This window comes from Neolamprologus brichardi, chromosome 11 (assembly GCF_056152115.1).
Source record: "Neolamprologus brichardi isolate AB-2024 chromosome 11, ASM5615211v1, whole genome shotgun sequence".
NCBI lineage: Eukaryota > Metazoa > Chordata > Actinopteri > Cichliformes > Cichlidae > Neolamprologus > Neolamprologus brichardi.
The window spans coordinates 31,957,571-31,980,000 of record NC_142114.1 but is presented as its reverse complement, the minus strand read 5'-3'; the positions used below and the strand labels follow the sequence as shown (position 1 = coordinate 31,980,000).

The window sequence follows — 22,430 nt, the reverse complement described above, 5'->3', positions numbered from 1 at the left end:
TCTGTGTGAAGGCAGCGCCCCCCGGTGCCATGGCGTGCGTACCTTGTGGATTTTGGGCGCTCTGGGATTCGTCCCCACGTCAACCACGTAAATTCGGGACGAGATGAGTGACGGCAGGATCAGGAAGTTTCTCTTCTTGGAGGCGTCGTCGAAGCAGCTGCTGCAGGCGTTCCAGCCGGAGTGATGCAGCTCGTCACGAAGGTTCGGCATCGGCAGCCGGTGGATCACCTGTGAGGGCAGGGGTCAAAGGTCACAATGCACTACAGCACATTGGTTAGCCTGTTCTTAACGTTCCTCTGTGACTGAGGAAGAGGACTCTGATGTTAGATATGAAAGTAAAGGAGGAGGAGGATCGGCTCTACCTGGCAGTAGGCGGGGGATTCGGGGTTCACGTCCACAGTGGCCAGGTAGTCAGGCTTCAGGATGCCGGTGTTGCGGTACACGCAGGGCAGGTAGATGATCTCCTCCCGAGGACCTTGAAGCAGAAACAGGTGTGAGCTGTGAAGAGGACCTGCTGAGGACCCAAACCCCAACGTCTCCTAAACATGCGGGGACCGCGACCACGCCACGATGCGGCGTCTAACCCAGACCCGGATCTCAGCCAAACATCTGGATCTCCAGCCTGCAGGAAAGGTCCACAGCTGGGCCAAACAGACCTCCACCCAACCAGGCGCCAGGGCTATCTGCTGAGCGACCTCTGACCCCTGATATCCTGCTTAGGTTTAACAGGTCAGAGTGAATCAGGCTGCTGTGATGCTACCTGTTACTTTTTCAGAAAGCTCAACACCGAGCGTCAGGGTGGGCGTGTCATGGTTGGCCCTTTAGGCCCGCCCACAATGCAGCGACTAGGTCTCGCTTCAAAACAGAAACAGAAAGAAGAAGCCTGTGACCTCAGCACAGGTCATGTGACACAAGCAGCAGGCCCCCCCTTTGTGTTACCTGCTGGCTTAAAGTCACGCGCAGCTGATGGGCTCACCCTTCATGGCGTCCAGCGGGCTGCGGTATCCCGGTCCACATCCTGAGCAGCTTGCTGAAAAGTACCAAAGGTCAAAGGTCGTTAAATGCCGTCATGTGCGTTTCCAGGCAGCTGCACATGAAGAAGATCTCACTGCGACACAACATCGAGACTTCAGTCTGTCCCATGAGCAGACACCTCTGACCTGTCTGGGGTCAAAGGTTGTGTGGATCACTTTATTTCACTCACTGCTCGTCTGTTTATGACGTTTTATCTGCGACGGTTACCGCGGGCGACGCTCTGCGTTCCTGCTGTTAATGTTTGACCCTCATCTTAGCGCGCGTTACGTGTTGCGTAAATAAAGTTCGGCTCGTTCGTATGAAAGTGTCGTCTCTATAAAGTTGGATATTTTGCATTGTGTTGTCCTGACAACAGAGGCCCAGGTGTGACTTTAACTGGAAACCAGCGAGGAGGACACACAAAAGACAAAGCAGCATTATCACCTACACACAGACGCACACATGCAGACACGTGCACACAGACACACACGCACAGACACACACAGACGCACACATGCAGACACGTGCACACAGACACACACGCACAGACACACACAGACGCACACATGCAGACACGTGCACACAGACACACACAGACGCACAGACACACACAGACACACCTGCCTGCAGTTTAAAGGAGCGGCTGCTGTTTTCTTGCTGGTAATCAATGATCGATAATCAGGAGACTCTGAAGAAGTGCTGCTGGATAATGAGTGTGTGTCGGACACAGCTGAGGAAACACACTTCCTGTGGACTTTCTGTGAGCTGCAGTGAAAACGAGTCTGCAGCGTTTAGGCGACCTCGTGTCCCTCGTGTGCGTGTCCCTCCTCTGCATCCAGTCTGGCTGCTCATTTATCAGCTGTTTGCATCAGCAGGTGCAGCCGAGCTGAGCCGTGAAACACACCTAACCCTAACCTGCGTAACAGTGTTTACGTGGTCTTATTCCACAAATGTCAGTGTAATGGGGAAACAGCGCCCCCCTCTCGGTGTGGCTGGCTGCAGTAATTGCTGCCAGTCTAGCCATACGACAGGTGAGCTGTATTGTTCCGCACGCGATAGAGTTACAGACACATAAAACATGTTTGATCAGCTGATGGGCACCGAGTGTAACAAGTGCTCAGTGGACACATGTCCAACACCAGTTTATGTCCTTTTACTTTGGTTGTTATTGTGTAAAACTGCTAAAGCGGAATGCTGATGGATGTTTGCCGTAGTGCTGTGCAGAGTGGTGCGTGGCTGTGCACTGATACAACACCGCTGTTTCCACTCAGGAAATAAAGTGGCAACGATCGATCAGAGACTCCTTGTCTTCTTAAAAACACAACACAGAGTCGAGGAGTCTGTTTGGGCCGAACTGTTGCAGCGGGGCGAAGCAGAAACCGGTTACACCTGCTCCTCCTGGGGGGAGACTAGTTCACACTGCACGCGAAAGCGCATCAAATCCGATTTTTTCGACCCTCTGCGACCCATATCCATCATGGTGTGACAGTGTGAACGGCACAAATCCGATATTTTCAAATCCGATCTGGGTCACTTTCGTATGTGGTGCTGAATCCGATGTTTCAGAAAGCTGCTGTTTGATGGTCACGTCGCATTAAATCCGTCTTTTACGTCACTGACACAAGACAGACGCCAATTATCAGCAACGAGAAGACATCGCGAACGCTTTCTGTCCATCCCGTGAAACTGTTGAGAAGACAACGTGAACATTTGATTTGTTCTGTATAATCTGCAGATTAATCTGCAAATCTGCAACTATCCTTTGAAGCACCGCTCCTCTAAAACAGCAATAAGCATCATTATTAGGCCAAATGTAGATAACACAATAACTTTATAACTTAAAGCAAAGTTGGGAAACGTGAAGTCTGAAGTCTTTATATTAAGGTCATCAGTCAAACATACTGTTGGTCTGGGTCTAAACAGAGCGCGTTGTGTGTGACGTCTTCTTTTGCGCACGCGGCCGCTTTGAGCGTTCACACTAGAGCGCGTTTGCTGTCACATTTTATTTGTAGTGTGAACGAGCAGACAAAAAATCGGATTTGAGCATCAAGACCTGCAGAGTGAACGTAGCCTAGGAGAAGGAGAAAAGTGGACTCACCCATGTCTGAGCTCCAGTTTGATGTGATCCAGCAGGTCTGGACTCCCTCAGACCAGACCCGCTGTAAAAACACAGGAGGCGGAGTCTCCCTGCTTGAATGTCACAAAAGAGCCAGTCAGAGTGCAGCAGTGGGGGCCACACATTAACCCTGAACAGCCCAGAAACACTGAGCTTCCAGCTGTTTCCCAGGCAACCACAGCGCTGTCCGAGCTGCGTGCAGGATGCAGCTCTGTGCAAAAAGCCATCATTCTTATTATTAGAATTATAGACTTTCAGCTTCAATTCAAGGCTCTAAAGTTTTCTATGAGACGCTTGAGACAGATTTTTATAAACAGTCGCACAGCTGACTGAAGAACAGGTGAGGTCTGCTCTTCATCACAGAGGAAGCAGGTAACAGACCTGGAGCTGATTCAAAGCATTGAAGCAGGTCTGAGACCTACTGTGGGAAAAACATCTTCACAGCCTCTAAAACAGAAACGAAGCTGTAGCCAAATCAAGAAACAACAAATCACCAGGAGCAGATGGATATGCTGGAGAGTATTATAACATATTCGAGAACGAACTGACCGCCATACTCTGCAAAGTATATAATTATGCTCTAAATTCAGGAGATATTCAAAGTCATGGTCAGTTCTACATAAAGAGGGAAAAGACCCCATAAATTGTACAAGTTGTCGACCAATAAGTCTCCTGTGTGTGGACTACAAAAGTTTAACATCCATACCAGCCACTAGAATCCAAAACTATATGAAGAAATTAGTGAAACGTGAACAGACGGGATTCATCAGAGGAAGCCCGAAATCTACCGTCAACAGCAGAACGAGATGAAATCAATGTTCCTCAGTCTGGATGCAGGAAAGGCGTTCGATCGAGTGGACTGGATATTAACAAACATTGATGACGATGGGATTTGGAGAAACCTTTGTTACATGGATCAACACGCTATATAAAGAGCCTAGGTCAAAGGTCAGGGTTAACGGATGCTATTCTGATCTATTCAAGATAGAAAGGGGTGTGAGACAGACTCACTGTCACCCATCCTCTCTGCGATTAGGATAGCTCTTTTTGCTGATGATATTTTACTTTTTATTAAAAACCCACTTCTTTCCATCCCAGCACTCATGGAGTGCCTACACAGGCATGGGTTAATCTCAGGATATAAGATTAATGAAAATAAATCCGAGGCAATGATGATATCTGGAGAATGGCCTGTGCAATTAAATGAAAGGGTTTCCTTTCACTGGCCTACACAGGGATTCAGATACCTGGGAATTACACTTACAGCAAAACCTAAGCAACTATATGAAACTAATTATAACAAACTCCTTGGACAAATAAAGAAAGATATATCACGATATTCTACCCCTCTCCTTATTTGGAAGGGTGGAAGTGGTGAGGATGAATCTCTTACTCTGACTTTTGTTTTTATTTCAATCATTGCCGGTAAGAGTTCTGGCGTCTACCTTCAGTATGTTAAATAAACAAATTTCCACATTCATTTGGCAAAAAAAGACCCAGAATACGACTTAAAACTTTGCTGACCTCAAAAGAAAAGGGGGGACTGGGACTGCCAAATTTTAAATACTATTCCTGGGCTGCACAGCTAAACGCAGAGGTGGCGTGGATAAGAAATGACCAGGACACTGGGTTCAGATAGAACAAGGCACAGCTAAGAATGTACCCTTATTGACATTACCCTTCAAAAACCTAAAAATAGAGAATGATTGGATAAAACAAGGTGTGGCCAACGATAAGGAAAACATTGGGGGGGGGGGGGCAGTGAGGGGCAATATAGAGTGGGACAGTGGCTTTAGTAGACGGACCAATGCAGCCTTTACACAACAAATCAGTTATTTAATGGAACAGAGCTCAAATCATTTTGCCAGCTCCAAGAACAATTCCCACTTCCTCCTAAAGATTTATACCTTCAGATAAGACATTATATCCTAAACCATGAAGAAAGAGGCCTGATCAATAAATTTCCCAACAGCATAGAAGAACTTTATTAACATTATAGAAAAACATCTCCCAACTAAGAAACATGTCTCTCATATTCACAAAAGGCTGATAAATGAGTGATGCCAAAACACAGGCCATATTAAAGAGAAATGGGAACTAAAGATTATTATTACTGATCATGTATGGGAAGAGCTGTGTAAACCTGTCACAAGGGAATAAGTAATCAATTATGGAGAGTTTGACTGGAAGTTTAAAATGAGATGTTTTAATACACCTCTTGTTATCTCCTCATATTGTAAGGAACCCAATGCAGATCTATGTTGGAGAAAATGTGGGAATGGAGACCATTCAAATATCGTTTGGGACTGTCCAATAATCCAAGGTTTCTGGATAAGAATCAAAGAAGAAATCAAAGAAGTAAATACTCCACTAAACCCCTCCATAAACCCAGGGAGAGGTACACCTTAGATGAAAAATATATTCTGCGGATACTCTTACTTATAGCTAAGACAATGATGACTGTGAAATGGAAACAAACCATCCACAGCACAATGGAAACTGAAAAGAGTTCCCACAGTGGAACGAATGACAGCAAGCTTGAAACTGGAGATGAGGATCTTCTACCAGAGATGGGACTGTGTGGCCAGATACTTGGGTGAAGAAGAACTGTGGAACATGGTAAATCTCTGTAAATCTCCTCTATGACATGTTATTGTATTTATCTTAGTCTGTTTTTCTTTTTCTTAAATGGTCTTATGTCAGAGAATGCTAATATGTTGCCTGTTTGTTTGGTTGTTTATCACCACAAAAATTACTAATAAAATGTTCTAAAAATAAAAGTCAGAAACGGCGTGGAGGACGATCGCAGCTCTACGGCTGAGAGACGGCATCATAGATGGAGATACGGAGTTTACAGCAAGGTGCAAACCTCTGGGTACACTCAGGAAGGGCAGCTAAAGAGCTGCACAACATCTGAAACTGGGGTGAAGCTGACCTGATCTCATGGCTGAGGTTCTGCTCAGGAACCCGAAGCTCCCAGGTGGCGGCAGCAGGGTCAAATCTGCTACTGCGCCCTTCCTGACCCGTTTAAACATGGACGCTCCTCAACGCAGTGCAATCAAAGCTCAGTGAGGTCAGACTAACCCGGGGTCACGACCTGGACACTCTGAGCCAACTATACCCTAAAATCACTTTTGTGAATGCACCTTTGTCTGTGCAGGATGCCTCATGTCAGGTGTGGAAACACAGTGTGCAGGTCTAGGGCAGTGACCTGGGTGGGAGTATTTTTATCTGGGGAAATATTATGCTTATGTTTATATAAATGTTTATATTTCTTTCTTCTATATTTCTCAGCCTTAAGTGTACGGGCTAATTACCCGAATGTACAGAACGTCTGTCATCCTTTTCTTCTTTTTGTTTATATGTATTAAAAACTCTTAATAAAAAGACATTGTTTATAAAAGTGGTGAGTTTGTAGATCTGGTGGAAGTGCATCCAAAGTGTCCCGTGGAAGTCAGGTGAGCAGGCAGAAAGGAAGCTGAAGCAGAGCCGAGTACGTACGAGAAGATCACATAAATATGGAGGAGTGCGGTTATGCTTTGACAGGAAGAAGCAGGATCTTGAAATTGATCCTTCTTCTTACCTGAGACTGATGGAGAGACCTGCTCGGCCGGAGTCGTATCATTGACATTCACTAAGAGGCGTGACTAACTCACACCTGCTTAACCTGCAGGTTTATTCCAGCACGCAGAGCGCCGTGAAGACGAGCGAGATACCTGAGAGTGACAGCTCTGCCAGGGTCACATGGTGCTACAGGTTTGGCGTGCTACAGGTTTGGCGTGCGGACAGGAGCGACACCTGCCTGACAGCAGGATCTGACAGAAACGGCAGCAGTACAGACGGCGTGAAGCAATTAGATGCCGCTCACCTGGCACATCATCACGGTTAGCGCCCCTGAAGTGACCGTCTAACTGTCCAGTTACTGGTGACGGTTTACTCAGATTACACGGAGGCCAAGACTGAAACAGCTGGAAGAGTTTTTGAAGAAAACTTTATTTCCTGTTTTCTTGCTCCTGTACCAGCACTGATTCGCCAGTCCTGAACAGTGATGTCATGTTTGGCGTGTTACCATGGGGGTCTTTATCGGGTTTATGTCGGTCAGAGGATCCAGTGTGTCCTTCCCATCCTCGGATTATCCAGCAGGTTTAATGTCACCTGTTTCAAAGAACTCTCCCGTCTAAGGCGGCGGGCAGGTAGGGTCGCCAACATTTTAGTTGACATCCTGTATAATGAGCCCAATGTGTTTGTCCCTTATGCTGACGTTACCTGCCACCCTCCTGCCCTCTGCACCACAAACATCACCTTTACAGACTGAACTCACTCATGATGCATTTGACTTTTCATTTCATCTGCAAGCATTTATTTAATCATTTATTTTAGCTGAATATTGCTGCTGAACATTTTCTGAACTTTGTCCTTAAAGGCCATTTTTTCCTTTACTTGTGTAGCTCTGCAATAACTTGCACTAAAGGTGTTTGAATAACAATAAAGTTTGATTATTGATCAATTCATTCAGAGCTTTGAGGGAAAGTGTCTCTGAGTAACTTGTTATGAAAGCGTCCTCCTGCACTGTCATTGTCACTGGACTCTGAACCGGCTGCAGCCTGGTCGGTTTCAGCCGCCCGTCGAGCCAACAGCAGGTAAACCTGATAAGATAAGAGTCACACGGCGCTCTGCTGATTTGTGCAGAGTCCCCGTCAGGCACAACAAAGTTGTTTTCCGAGAGTTATAGAGACAGACTCAGAGGTAGAGATTCTAGTTTTATTACATTATCTAAAGTCTGTACAGCAGCACCAAAACATCATCAGCTTCACGAGGAGTCATAATCAGACGGACACTTCCTGGCCACAAGATCCAGACCAGCCAATCGGCTCCCAGGACTCCATTGTTCATCAGAAGAGAACCAGCATTCACCTTGCGTTTCTCGCTTTAGGGTTGACGTGATCGAGTGGGATTACTGCGACCACCCACGATCATACCCAAGCTCCACTCATGCTCTGAACACGGGTGGAGTTTTTGGTATGATCGAGGCGGAGCTCCACTTCTGCTCACTTAATGACTGAACCGTTTGATCACATTAGAAAACACGCCCACTTTCTGCACGCGGTGATGAATCTGCACACGATGTTTTCACCTGCGGTCGCTTTTTGTGACCGTTTCGGTTTGTTAGCACAGTGTCAGTTTTCCTGGAGGATCACATTGACCCGAGTCGACCTGGACGAACTTCTGGAGAGGTTTTAACTATGAGACAGACCTTACTATGAGAGCAGATTGAGATGGATCCTGATTGGCTGGTCTGGAAACAAATCTGACCGTAAATACAAAAACATGATATGAGCGGTGACTCGGCCGCTCCACGATCCCTTTCTGTGTAAAACTCCAACATGTCTGCCAGAAAAGCACCTTCAAGGTTCATTCATTACCAAAAATAACAAACGAAGCAAAAATGTTCCCATCTGTCCGCATGGTTCACACGAGCGGGGTGCAGTTCCCCCGTCGTCCACTAGACGGTGCTCAAAAGAAACTGAGAACGCAACGATCAAGGAGCCGTTTCCACCGTTGTTCCCCAGTTCGCCCCCCAACCCCCCAGTGCCTGTAATGTTAGCACACAGCTGCAGTTGCTTACAGTCGTACCTTGACAGGTGTGCCCTCACCAACAGAAGGCGCCGCCCCCAGACCGTCCCCCTGTAGTGTTAAGAGATGGTGCAAAGTCAAGCTTGTGGACCTCCACCTAGTTCAGCTTTCCTCCTTCCTGCTGCCCTCTTCGCCGTTGGCCTCGGCCCGGCTCTTCACTGTTATCTTCCACTCGTCCCCAACCTCCTCGCCAATCACTATCCTGGTCTCCCTTCTCTCCTTGCTCACCTCCTTCCTATCCTCTTCTGTCTCCTTGCCCTCTTCTTCACTGTCCTCCTCTATTGTTTTAACCTCCTGTTTCTCCTCACTGTTCTTCCCGTCTTCCTCCTCATCTCCCACCATCTCCTCCCCTGTCCTACCTTTCTCCTTAGCTTCCTTCCCTTCCTCCTCCATCTCCTCCTCTGTCCTACCTTTCTCCTTAGCTTCCTTCCCTTCCTCCTCCATCTCCTCCTCTGTCCTACCTTTCTCCTTAGCTTCCTTCCCTTCCTCCTCCATCTCCTCCTCTGTCCTACCTTTCTCCTTAGCTTCCTTCCCTTCCTCCTCCATCTCCTCCTCTGTCCTACCTTTCTCCTTAGCTTCCTTCCCTTCCTCCTTAGCTTCCTTCCCTTCCTCCTCCATCTGCTCACTTTGTTCTGACTCTTTCCCCGTCTCTTCCCTGTCCTCTTTCTCTTTCTTCTCTTCATCTTTTTTGTCCTCCTGATTCTCTTCTGATGTCTCTTCTTTCACAGCTTGTTCCTCCTCCTCCGAATCCTCTTCATCCTCCAGTTCCAGCAGATCTGGAGACTCTGTCTCTGAAGCTTCAGCACCAAGCAGGATGTCAGTCAGCATCGTCAGTAGCTCGGACTGAATCTCGCCTCTTTTATCAGCTGTTGTTCTGTTGTCCAATTCCACGTTGTCCTCTTTGGGCCCCACCAGGAGACCCGTCAGGTCAAACGACTTCTTCCAAAGCTGTGGGACTTTATTCAGGTGTGTCAGAGCCTCGACCAACCAGTCAAATAACACCTGACCCACATTTGCTTGGAGGGACTGGGGTGATGTCTCCTTGATCTCCACTGGATTCCTGGCAGTGAACTCTGACCAGCGTGACAGCAGGAAGCGCTGCAGCACCGGCTTCATGCAGATCTCCAGCGGCTGCAGACAGAAGGAGCACCCACCAGGGATGACCGCTGGCAGAGTCCCTGAGCTGCTGATGGAGGTGAGGAAATGATCTCCCAGGTGCTCCCGATGCCGGTCCAGGACCAGCATTGACTTACTATGCTGAGCCGGGCCGGTGCGCAGCCACACCTTATTAATCCAGAGGTCCAACGCTTCCTCGACCGACAGCCCTTCTGAACTGGCCTCCAGCAAAATGAACTCTGGCAGGTCTCTTTCATTGAGCTTCCTGTTTCCCAGCACCAGAGCAGGTAGCATGGTGCCGTCAGCCAGCACCGTCAGGTACACGGTGAGCAGAGGCAAAGACCCTGTGAATTCCAAGGCCTCTGAGCGGCGAGACTTCTCCTGAACCAATCTCAAGTCCACAAAGATGCAAAGCTCATCCATCGCGGCAACGGTGCTCTTTGTCAGCTTGTGGGCCTGGATGATCTTCTGGGTAAACTCCCTGAAGGTCTTTACTTTGGCTTCCAGAAAACACGGCAGGATGCGATCCAGTGTCGCAGCCCTGCCAGAACTCCGCACACCAAGTCGGTGCTTCAGCATGAAGTTCACCGCCCAGTCGTAAGAGATGCGGAAGGAGTCACTAAAGCCTCCTTTCTTCTTGAGGGTGGAAGCTTTCTGGAAGAGGTTGTTCTCTGTGATAGGAAGCTGCTGTTCACGCATGGATAGCACCCAGGCCACCATACGATCCGCACCATTGGTTTGGACCTTCTGCTCAGTTTCCTTTAGACGCTTCCGGGCGTCTTTCAGCCAGGATCGGATAAGCGGAGCCTCGGTTGCAAAGACGCGAGCGGCCTGGCGGAGTCCATCACAGAGAGCGGACAGGGCAATCCTCAGCTGACGGGCGGTCAGGAAATCCTCTTTAGAGGCAGGTGCAATGGCCGGTGGTTGGGCATGGCCGTTTGCTGTTGATGGCATATGAAACTCTGGATGTTTCACATCTTTGATAAAGTCTTCCTTAACCTCTTCAGTTTCTTCAGCGTCATCCAGGTCGTCCAGTCTCTCATCATCAGAAAAGTCCAGGTCCTCCACAGGGCCCATCGTCTCGTCCACGCTGTCCAAAACCTCGTCCACCTCAATCGCTCCACTGCAGCAAAGACAAACTTTTATTAGTAGTTCACATCAAATAATCAAAGATTTAACTGTGTGGATCAACACATACCTTATTCTGTCTTTGAGAAACCCAACTTTGATTGATCCTGTAGAAAACAAAAACAGCTCTTTGAAATTCACAGCAATAAAACAGCTCCTTTCAGAGTTACCGAGTGAAATACTGACCTTTGTTTAGAGACGACAAGCCGTGATATTCCCAGAAGCAGCTTGGCTGTTTGCACAGGTTGGCTTTGCAGACGATGCAGCCATACACGCTCTCGTGGCGTATGTTCTTCAAGTTGCAGTTCTTGCACCTCTTGGACACGTTACTGATCTTCGTCATCCTGTGCCTTTGTTTGACTGGCTCCTCTGCAACCTCGTTCCTTGTCACGCGCGACGTTGCAATCTCCATTGTCTCGAAGTATTTCTGGGCACACTTGGCGAGCTGATTGCCCAAACGCTTGCGGAAATTTACCTGAGTAAAAAGACCATCCTGTACCCAGGCGGGAGGGTTCTCTTTGCGGCTCTCACGCAGCACAATGAAGGCGTTGACGATGCTCAGGTTGATCAGGAACCAGAAAAGGCTGCGCCAATGACGGTCCTGAGGAACCCCTCCCAGCGGGTTGCACGCCAGCAACTGCTTGCATATGTCGACACCCCGCATGTTCTCCTGCAACAAGCGGAAGGCCATGGGGCGGTCGATGGGGTCCAGTCCACCTACCTTGGTTTGAGACCTTCTCCAAACAGTATCTGGCTCATTTGGAGTTGCATTTGTTGATAGACACCCCATTTCCTTGGTATCCCTCCAGCGAGTGGCTAGCAGGGGGCCAAACTGTCTTTGTAGGAAGTCCCCTGGTTTCTCTAGCTTGCCCTCCTCCCACAGCTCCCTGGGTAGGATGGAGCTGGGAGGAGGGAAGGAGCTGGAGGCATAAATGCCCTGATCCAGAAGCTTCTGCATAAGTGGAACAGACGTGAGCGAGTTAGCAAGGTAGAGCTGGTGGTGTTTTCCCTCCAGACCGTTCACCAGTTCCGGCACTACGGTGAAGCCTGGATCCTGACCCGACTTAACCCCCATCTGTATGAAGAGACGGTGGCAGTAACCAGACTTGGAGTCACAGAGCAGCCAGACCTGAGGTTGAGTCTTCGGGTTGCCTTTGGTTTGGCTGCTGCCCTCTTCCAGGCTGGGCAGCAGCGCCCTGTCGATGGTCAGGCAGCAGTTCGGCCGGTAGGCGTTCCACATGGCTTTGCTCAGGATTTCCAGCATCGGCCTGAAGATGTGTATCGAATCGCTGGGATTGCTGGTGCCACGGTACCCGTCTGTGGTGAAGCTGCCCATGCGGATGTTAGTGGCGATCTGCTTGAAGCGTTTAAAGCTCATTGCTCGATAGAAAGTGTAGCTGTTGTCATAGTGACTCCAGGACCAGTAGTGCGACGGGTCGGGAAGGTTTTGGATGCCCATCAGAATAACCAGGCCGATGAAACCTTTGATCTCGTGGGTGGTGACAGGAATCCAGTCAAGGCAGGTGTTGCTGAGGAAACGGCAAGTTTTGGCGTGGGCGTTGGTCTCATTGGTGATCAGCTCGATGAGTGCTGCCGGGAAGACCAGGCTGAAGTAGTCGATGGCGTCGCTGCTCTTGGACAGGAAGTGGTGAGGGCCGCTGTTCTGCGTGAAGGGGCGGATGGAAGAGTAGGCATCATTAACCCCTGCTGGCTGTTTCCAACCATCTGCTGACTTCCAGGAGGGGTCAGGAAAGTCCTTGTTCTGGTCTAGATCCCTTCCTTTTGAAGACTGTGGCTCCTCACTGTGGCAGAACTGGATGTCCGGTTCAACATAGGCTGGAACAAAACACAAAATGAGGCTGGATCAACTACATTTCAGCAACTTAACAATCTGATTCTTTGGGATTAACCTAGCCACAGCGACCTGACAGGTTCGGAGACGTCCTGTCTTTAGAGTCTGAAATCTAGAGCTAATAAAACATCACATTTAAGTGACATCTTTATACCATCGTACGTGCGTCAGCAGGTTGGCCGAGACGCCGCCATCACTAAAAAAAAAATAATTCAGCGTCCATCTATGAGTCGGCGAGAACTCCTCGCACATTGTTTTCAAAGCCCCCCCGCTGACTTTTGCTGCTCAGGTTAAACATGATGCCGGGGCGATCGTGGCTCAAGAGTTGGGAGTTCGTCTTGTAATCGGAAGGTTGTCGGTTCGAGCCCCGGCTCTGACAGTCTCTGTCGTTGTGTCCTTCGGCAAAACACTTCACCCGTTGCCTACTGGTGGTGGTCAGAGGGCCCGGTGGCGCCAGTGTCCGGCAGCCTCGCCTCTGTCAGTGCGCCCCAGGGTGGCTGTGGCTACAATGTAGCTGCCATCACCAGTGTGTGGATGTGTGTGTGGATGGGTGTGTAAAGCGCTTTACGAATACAGGCCATTTCCCCAAATGATATATAAGTCACTTAGATAAATGTTAATGTTTGTATTTGTTCCTGAGTAAATCGGTTTGGCTGAGATTAAAGTTCAGCTTCATAACTGCACCGTTTTACTGTAAAGCCTTACTCTGAGAGCTGTCGGTATGAATCTCACCCGTCATATCCCCTGATGTAAAACGTGCTGTTCTTATTTAAACAGCTGACTCTGAATCAAATCTAATATTAAAAATATTTTAACATTTTCACCGGGAACAAACGCAGTGTGTTAATACGTGGAGATCCTGAAGGATCCGACATTACTGCAGCTGTGGGCTGTAAGCTTCGAGTGATTACTAAAATAAAAGCGTTCCAACATCTCTCCTGTTTCTATTAGATGAAGCGTGTTTCTGTCATGTAGTGATTGTGTTTAACTGTATGAAGGTTATGAGACATTATGAAACCGATCATGTCTAAAAGCGAATTTTGCCAAATTGCTTATCTGGAGCTGTGATGTCAGCACCCACACTGTTGTTCCAATGGTAGAACGATCGCGCCGCATTATCGGGAAGACCGCCAGATTCCCGTGTGAACGTACGAAATATGGACGAGCACGAACGCGAGTGCAGACTTGTGTACTTGAGTGTTGAGAAACAGCACTCTGCCCGTTCTGCTGCTCACTGCTGAAAACACTGAATCACAGCACGATTATTCCCTGATGGCTGCAACTGCACACGTCATCTGTGAACAGTTCAACGTTAGAGTCTCCACAGCTGCAGAGTAGAGCCTGGATCAGTTAAACGCTTTGGAGTAAATTAAATCTTTTTCTAATTAAAAAACATTTAAAAGGTTAAACGATACACGTGCATCAAGAAAACATGCATGACTGGGAGCAGCAGCTCCGTGTTGTTCAGGGAGTCAGAGGCAGAGTGGGGAGAGTGGGGACGTTTAGTCAACCGGAGGAGCAGAAACTGAACCATCTACCAACCAAGGAATCAAAAATCCAGGCTTTGTATTTCCAGCTGAATCACTTCTCATAACTTCCTGAAACGGAGAAAATTCCAGATGTTCTGGCTGCGCTGTGCAGACAAAAGCCTGCTCACTATTTTTCATACAGGAGCAGCTGCGAGGCCGAGGTTAGTTTGTTCACTGCAAAACGTTCACCCTGATGTGACTGACGAGCAGAATGCAAAGAACGGGACCGAGCGACACAGCTGAGGCTCCAGGAAGTAAACATCTGCAGCTCAGGCAGCCCGAGAGGACAGATCTTTAACTCACACTGCTTCACGGCTGGATGAGTGGATAAGCCTGGAATTTTCCATGTTGCACAAACTTTAAACAGCGATTGTTAGGCTGAGTAAACCTCGACCCCTCCCCCGCTGTTCCCCCGGTTGCAAAAGTGTGATTTAAGAGGAAAACAGAGAGACCTCTGTGAACGCCAAGAACGCGTCGACCTTTCAGCTTCAGGGACGTCAGCTGATTTCCCCCCGAACATCAGCTGCACTTTATCCTCACCAGGGTGTTTGTGCTACTCTGCAGCTGTGGAGACGCCAACGTTACACCATGAAGAAGTGTACATGCACACACATGTGGTGTGTGGCTGTTGTGTGGCTGTTGTGTGGCTGTTGTGTGGCTGTTGTGTGGCTGTTGTGTGGATGTGTGCACATTGTGTGCGTGTTGAGCTGCCCTTTGTTTTAAACGAGCAGCTGAAAGCAGCCTGTTTGGGTGTAGCAGCGATCGTTGCTGTAGTTTGTGTTGTTATGGGCGTAGTTTGTGTTGTTATGGGCGTAGTTTGTGTTGTTATGGGCGTAGTTTGTGTTGTTATGGGCGTAGTTGTGGTGGTGCGGTCTTACTCCTGATCCTGCAGGTGGCGCTGTGATGCTCCGAGTTCATCAGCAGGTGATTGGCCATCAGGTCAGCTGTCTGGGATCTGAACTCACACCTGAGGCACTGCAGGTGGAACGGGCTGAGCGGTGAGGAAGAGAAGAAGAAAATGAGGAGGCGGAGCTTCATCGGCAGCGCGAGGACCAACCTGATCAGATCAATGAGGTTCTCACCATGGAGGAGGCAGCCGGTGCAGGGGGACGGCTTTGTCTTTGGAGCGCGGGACGTGGTGGCTGCGGATAAACGATCAACATCCATAAATCCAGATCACTGCTGAAGAATACTCCTGCAGTACTCGGATTACTTACTTGATCATGTGAGCGGCGTAGGCGCGGGAGCAGCAGCTGCTGTAGGGGCACAGCAGGCAGTGCACGTGAGTCGGGTAGTGGGCGGAGAAATCGGAGGCGTCGGTCCCGCACTCCAAACACACCAACCTGTCGTCATCACCTGACCTCCTGCAGGAGGAGCGGAGAGACACCCGAATCATGTGACATCAACACAAGAGGAGGGGCCTAACATCGACGTCACCCGTCACCGTCAGCCTCACCTGTTGCCATGGATTCGACGGCCGCCCAGCTTCTTGGTCGGGGACCGCGGTAATTTTGATGCCGTGGGGTTCTTCTGGATCAGAGACCTCTGTGGCTCCATCTTGATGTTGATTGGCTGGATGAGGGAGGCGGGGTTCTGGAGGAGGCGGCTTCCTCCTGATATCACCAAGGGCCTCATCTTGCCATAGGTCCTGATGGTCACCTGAAGACACACGGACCAGTGATGCCACCTGTTTGGAGTAAGACATTTAAATCAAGACGGAGGCGCTGACCTTTGACCCCGGCGGCAGGCCCTCCAGCTGAGGCGGGCGGCGGAAGCTGCGGTGGTTCTCCAGTTTGTGCTGCATCTTGTCTTTGAGGAAGACGAACTGCAGACGACACCTGTTACAGTGGAAGGCCTGGTTTACCTGGCAACAGAGAATTTCAAATTAAAAGACCCGCCCACTTCCACTGCAGGACGTCTACATCTGGCGCCTGTTCGTCTACGCCTGGCGCTTGTTCGTCTACGCCTGGCGCCTGTTCGTCTACGCCTGGCGCCTGTTCGTCTACGCCTGGCGCCTGTTCGTCTACGCCTGGCGCCTGTTCGTCTACGCCTGGCGCCTGTTCGTCTACGCCTGGCGCCTGTTCGTCTACGCCTGGCCTTTGTTCGTCTACACCTGGCGCTTGTTCGTCTACACCTGGTGCTTGTTCGTCTACGCCTGGCGTCTGTTCGTCTACACCTGGCGCCTGTTCGTCTACACCTGGCGTCTGTTCGTCTACGCCTGGGGCGTGTGCTCACCTGGTGCGTGTGCTCACCTGGTGCTTGAGCAGGTGCTGCCGGTAGCTGACGGGGTTTCTGGTCACTTTCAGACAGAAAATACAGAGCAGGAAGCACGAGTCTCTGTGGAAGCTGGCGAAGTGCTGCAGGACGTCCGAGTAGAAGGACGAGCGATACGAACACACCTGCGAGGTCGGAACACCTGAGGTAAGAATCAGACCTGACCTAGGACGGGCCGTAGGTGGGGAGGGCGGGTCACTCACCTGGCAGACGTAAGGCATCTCACCCGGCTTGTGGTTGGACTTCATGTGGTTTAAGAAGAGCGGCTCGCTTTCAAACGCCCACTCACAGATACGACACATACCTGAGACAGACAGGTGACAGGTGAGCCCCGAGCCAACGCAGCTCGTCACACATGCAAGCACTCGTGAGTGGGCCTTACAGGAGGAGAGGGTGGGGCCGTGCACCTGGTCCTCGTGGCTCTGCAGCTGAGCGTCCGACGAGAACTGACGGTAACAGAACCTGCAGCACTTCCTGTCATCATCGCCGCCGCCATTAATCAGCTCTGAGTGCTGGAGCATGTGCTGCATCAACCTGCACACACACACATTAAACATACAGAGCACCACACCTGTATCCCTGCGTGCTCAGGTGCTCACCTCAGGTTGTTCTCGGACAGGTGAGAGCAGATCTGGCAGGTGAAGGTGGAGGTTTTGATTCCCAGTGGGAGGGGCTTCCTCAGACTCAGATCACCTTCAAAGGTGCCATAATAAAACTCCTCCACGCTCATCACCACACGGGTGGAGTCAGCCGAGTTTGTGCCGACGGTCGAAGGGGCGGAGCGAGCGGCTGTGGGAGCAGGTGACACACACACAGGTAAGACGCCACAAATCTGAGCACACACGAGCACTGACAGGTTATTGGTGTACCGCTGCTGAGGTGAGTGGCTCTGGTGACGCCATTGGCTGAACCCAAGGGGAGGGCGGGGGACCCAGCCACCTTCAGTGTATTGGCTCCACCCACTTGGGTCACGTGGAGGTTAACTGCAAAACATGAAAGTGGTCAGTTTGAGTCGTTCCTAAAAGAAGCTCCTCCCACTCGAGGTGTCACGCTCACCGGGTGCTGGCGTGCTGGTGCGAATCGTCAGCGTGGCGGGCAGCTGCATGGCAGTGAAGGTCGAGCCGGGACCTCCTGAGGAGGCGGGGCCTGACCTGACAGGCGACACGCCCACACTGGGCCGAACCAGCTGACCCAGCGACGGGGCTGTGGACAGGAAACGGCTGATTAGCGATCGGCTGACATCGATCACGGATTTCGTCACCAATTAGGTCGACCTACACCGGATGAGCGTGAGCGGCTGCACCGTCTGACCCGGCTGCAGGTTCAGGACCAGAGGAGCGCCGGGGTTCACCACCGTCTGCACCGGGAAACCCTGTACATCCAAACACACGACATCACCATGACAACGTGGAGACACAACAGCTTATCGATCAGATGTAGTCCCGCCCCCAGATCTGCGCCCGCTTCCTGCTCCTCTCAGACCGGACCAAGATCAGGGCTGTTATCGTCAGTGTTCGATCTGAATCTGGGAAACTTTGCCTATAAAAAGGAAGCTGACACACGCGAGACTTTATCACCATCATAAAGGGCGTGAACACAAAGCTCGACCCGCCGAAGCATCAGAATCAGCGAGCTGTCGGCGTTCAGCCCCGACCGCGTCCGTGCCGTCGGTGAGAAAGTCACATCTCACTGATCCTGATGCGTCGGCGGGTCGAGCTTTGTGTTTACGTCTCTGTGCAGAATCGTGTTCCTGCTCTCAGTTACTGTTTTACTGTTTGGTGGTTGTTGAAACTTTGTGAGGTTTAACCTGAGATTCTGGCGTTCTATTCAGGATTTTAATGAATCAATATCACGTTATCCAAGCCAGAATCTATTTTAATCAATAAATCGATTATCAGAACCCACCGCTAACCAAAATCCTAAAGTGAACTTCCTGTTTTATGCCATCAGAGTCACACCGAACCAGGAGAGAGTTTACTGACACCAGCTGAGCAAGAGGATTTCCTCACAGACCGCTTCTCACAGCGCCCCCTGCTGGGCATGAGAAAGAATGCAGGTTTAAAATGCTGCACCCACGTTTTACATCAGGGGTGGGGATCTCCAAGGGCCGGTGTCCTGTGGGTTTTCTCACCCTGGGCCAACACACCTGAACTAAATGATTAGTTCAGGTGTGTTGAGGAGGTAATGTAGCCATTTAAATCAGCTGTGTTGGCTCGAGGACACAACCAGGACACCGAACGGCAGGGAGGGGCTTAGTGACCAAAACAAAATAAGATTATGATTTAAAATAATCGTGAGCAAAACACTAAATCACTGTTCAGCCTGCAGCGGTTTAAAGGGTGGAGCCTAAACTCTGGATTATAGTGCACATGTATGTTTCCTGTCATGTTACTCGTTATTCTCACGTTACACTCGTTTCACAGAGGAGCGTTCGGCCTGGCGGACCTGCTGAAGCACAGTTTGATTTCCATACCTGTGTAGTGGTGAGCAGGATGGGCTGGCTGCTGCCGGCGGCCGCTGGAAGCAGGAACGTTCCACCTGCTGTCTGAGTCAGGATGAGAGGTGGAGCTTGAGCCATCAGGGGCGGGGCCGTGGAGGCAACAGGGAGGCGCGGGACAGAGGAGGAGGTGGTAACGACAGAGGGAGGAGGTATCACAGAGGAAGAGCAGACGACCTGGGCAGGTGATGAAGCTGAAGAGGAGAGAATGAGTTAGCAGAAGCTTTTACGGAGGGACGCGGAAGCACAGACTGCTCCTCCACATCCCAGGATCAGCTCACAGCGTCTCTGCTGCTCCAGGATCAGCTTTAACACGAGCTTCAGTCACGTTTGGTTCTCCAACAAAGCTGCTGAAGCTCTGCTGCTTTGACCTTTGACCCTTTGCTGTGTTAGCTCTGCTGCTCTGACACACGAACATCAGACAGAGAGCGGCCACACTCAACACCTGAACCTGACGACACCTGTAAACGCAGCTTTATTCATCTCGTTAGATCACACAGTCAACCTGCTGTAAGTTACAGAGTCTACAGTAAACAGCTGATCTGAGCATCCAAGTGAAGACGCCGTCTCTGTCCTGTTGTGTCATCAGCTATTCAAAGAAACACCGAACACATACCTGTTGCAGCAGGTGTGATGGGTGGGGGGGTCCTTGGAGGTGGAGTCTCAGAGACTGGGAGTGGAGATGGAGAATCCTCCACTGCATGGAGAGAGAGAGGGAGAGAGTCTGGTTCTGGTTCGACTCGGGTCCAGAACTGGTTTCAGAGTTTGGACCTGGTCCTGAGACTCACCTGGCTCTCCGTAGTTGTCCATGAAGTCCATGTCATCTTCCTCCACACTGTCATCCACCTGTTGCCATGGCTCCAGCTCCTCCTCGTCACACTCCATAAACAACTCTGTATCCATGTTGCTATGGAAACCACCAGAGAAACCATCATTGTAACCACGATAAAAGAAAAATCTGACCAGCAGCATTTCCGCTACGTCACATGACGTCGGTACACTGGTACTGCACACCTGCAGCTCAGAGTTATATTTAACCTGAGAGCCAGGTGAGCAGGTGATCTTTTCACAGGTGACTTTACCTGTAAATATTCGAGTGAGTTTAGTTTCAGAGAACACCTGTGAGCCCACAGACCAATGAGAGACAGGCGCAGTCGTCTCTCAGCGTTACCACAGTGACATTAAACTACAAACAGACATGTCCTTCACGGACTGAAGGGACCAATCAGCTGAACTACTCTGTGGTGCGTTCACGGCCTGAGGACGGTCAGGTGTGATCAGCATCACTCTGATGTTTGTGTCAGTGAACCTCGCAGCTGCGCAGTTCAGTCCCGGTTTCAACATTGATGATTTAAATGAGGACACCTGTGCAGTCAAACACCTGCCGAACCCACTGATCAGGATGACCTGAACTCGCTGATCACGCGCACAACCACGGTAGTGGCGTTAGTGTGGACGGACTTCCGGTCACTGTGACGTTTCGATGCCTTCTGCCGCTCTGTCTCTCTGTCACGGCCCTTATTTTAAATAAAGTAGTGGTATGATTAATAAAGGCGTCATTCGCTCAGCTGACGGTGACGTTAAACAACAGCAGCTCTGCACAAACTCTGACGTCGGGAAATCTTTTTAAATAAAGTTGGGTTCAATCAGTTGTAGTTGCAGGTGTAATGGCAGCTGCCGCCACAGGGGGCGCTCGGCCCGCTCTCCGGGTTTTTGTTCCTTTCAACCCGGCTGAGACGCGCCTGTCGGCGGGGACCCGAACCTACAGACCGAGCGGGCCAAGCCGAGCCGGGTCACCGGGCTCTCGATCAGGACCAGAGCTCAGCACGCAGCGCGTCTGCACCGCCCCGCCGGGGGCAGCTCGTCGCTGCACGCCGAGCGCCTTCCGAAAGCTTCAGCGGGGCCTGCGTGTGACGCCGAGCCGGGCCGGGCCGAGCCGGGCCGGGCTTACCTGAAACTGGAGCGGCACCGCGGAGCTCGGACGGGTTCGCACGGCTCTTCTCCAGGCGCGCTCCGGTTCGACAGTCAGGGGGCGGGCCTTCCGACCGCTGCCGTTTTACAACTGCGGATTGGTCCGCACAGACACGTCACTTCCTGTTCAGGTGGCTCTGCAGCTCATTGGTCAGTGGAATCTTTGTGGAGGAGCTGAACCGAGCCGCGGCTGTCAGGATAGAGGCGGGCAGACCGGATTACCGGGCCGGGGGACAGCGGGCACCGCGGCCGGTCAGCGGGGGGGGCCGACAGGCGCCAGGACCGCCGCCACGCTTGGGCCAGGGCGCCATCTTCTTTTTGTTTTGTTTTGATGGGGCGTGCCCAACGTCCGTGACGTCACGAGCTGACAAAGCGCGTCGTAACGTACATAAAAAATAAAATAAAATAAAAACGATTTTATTTTTTCTGGTGTTTGTGCTTCAGAAAAAAGTCACTCACGCAGGTGAGGCTCACCTTTCAGCCAGGTCTCAACAGTGGCACGCGCACTGAACTTCCTGTGGCACGCTGTGATGTCATAATGAACCAGAAGTTTCCAGAGAGTCTCCGGACAAATCACGTAAATCTAAAATGTAAAGTTTCTGAATCATTTTCAGTTTAGAGCAAAGAGAAGCTTTCAGAAAATAACTAGACCCTGGCAGTACAACATGAAGGACACACCCACAGAGGGCTGAGTGGATCTACACCCACAGAGAGCTGAGTGGATCTACACCCACAGAGAGCTGAGTGGATCTACACCCACAGAGAGCTGAGTGGATCTACACCCACAGAGAGCTGAGTGGATCTACACCCACAGAGGGCTGAGCGTGGAGACGTTTAAATGAGACTGTGGTCAGCAGAGTTCACTGACAGATGAAACTCGAGCTGAGAGCAGGACTGTTATTATGCAGCGATTTTATTCTGATTTTATTGTTTAGCAAAGAGCAGAGCGTCATCAAAGTCAACGTTATTGTGAAAAACGACATGTACACAGGAAACTGCTCCCGTGGCCCTCAGTGTTACACTAAACAACACGTCTTATACACACAACAGTGTCCAATCCGAGTGTCTGTGGGTCAGAGGGCAGACGTGGGTGCAGGTCTGGTTGAGTTCAGCATCGGCCTGAGGGATGAAGCTGTCTCTCAGTCTGCTGGTTCTGGCCTCGAGGCTCTTCAGTCTCCTTCCTGATGGCAGCAAACTGAAGAAGCTGTTGGACGGATGGGTGGAGTCACTGTGATGCAGAGAGCTTTTTGGGTGAGGCGGGTGCAGCAGATGTCCTGGAGAGAGGGACAAGAAGCACCC

The 22,430-nt window shown here is 50.5% G+C and overlaps 2 protein-coding genes across 3 annotated transcripts in view; both read right to left on the bottom strand.

Moving 5' to 3' along the window:
• selenbp1 (selenium binding protein 1) overlaps positions 1–3,192 on the bottom strand; it is a 9,245-nt gene extending 6,053 nt beyond the window's left edge. Inside the window, exons 1-4 of the mRNA XM_087848615.1 lie at positions 3,113–3,192; positions 977–1,030; positions 363–475; positions 43–228 (exon numbers count right to left, since the gene is read on the bottom strand). Coding sequence (XP_087704741.1) covers positions 43–228; positions 363–475; positions 977–1,030; positions 3,113–3,116 — 357 coding nt within the window. The 5' untranslated portion in view covers positions 3,117–3,192. The remainder of the gene's footprint in view (positions 1–42; positions 229–362; positions 476–976; positions 1,031–3,112) is intronic.
• Positions 3,193–7,877: 4,685 nt separating this feature from the next.
• On the bottom strand, positions 7,878–21,233 carry pogzb (pogo transposable element derived with ZNF domain b). Of its 2 annotated transcripts, XM_087848613.1 has the most exons (19): positions 21,112–21,233; positions 19,949–20,067; positions 19,777–19,857; positions 19,137–19,354; positions 17,942–18,035; positions 17,720–17,866; positions 17,533–17,646; positions 17,263–17,452; positions 17,046–17,197; positions 16,867–16,967; positions 16,642–16,788; positions 16,119–16,253; positions 15,846–16,048; positions 15,607–15,753; positions 15,472–15,531; positions 15,268–15,380; positions 11,195–12,844; positions 11,079–11,115; positions 7,878–11,003 (listed from the first exon to the last, which is right to left on the bottom strand). In XM_087848613.1, exons 2-19 carry the CDS (start codon positions 20,061–20,063, stop codon positions 8,867–8,869), a joined length of 5,841 nt encoding a protein of 1,946 aa, XP_087704739.1. In that variant the 5' UTR covers positions 20,064–20,067; positions 21,112–21,233; the 3' UTR covers positions 7,878–8,866. The 2 variants fall into 2 exon arrangements, with proteins under 2 accessions (XP_087704739.1, XP_087704738.1); XM_087848612.1 differs by lacking the exon at positions 21,112–21,233 and having other exon boundaries at positions 19,949–20,147.
• Between the last annotated feature and the right edge of the window lie 1,197 nt (positions 21,234–22,430).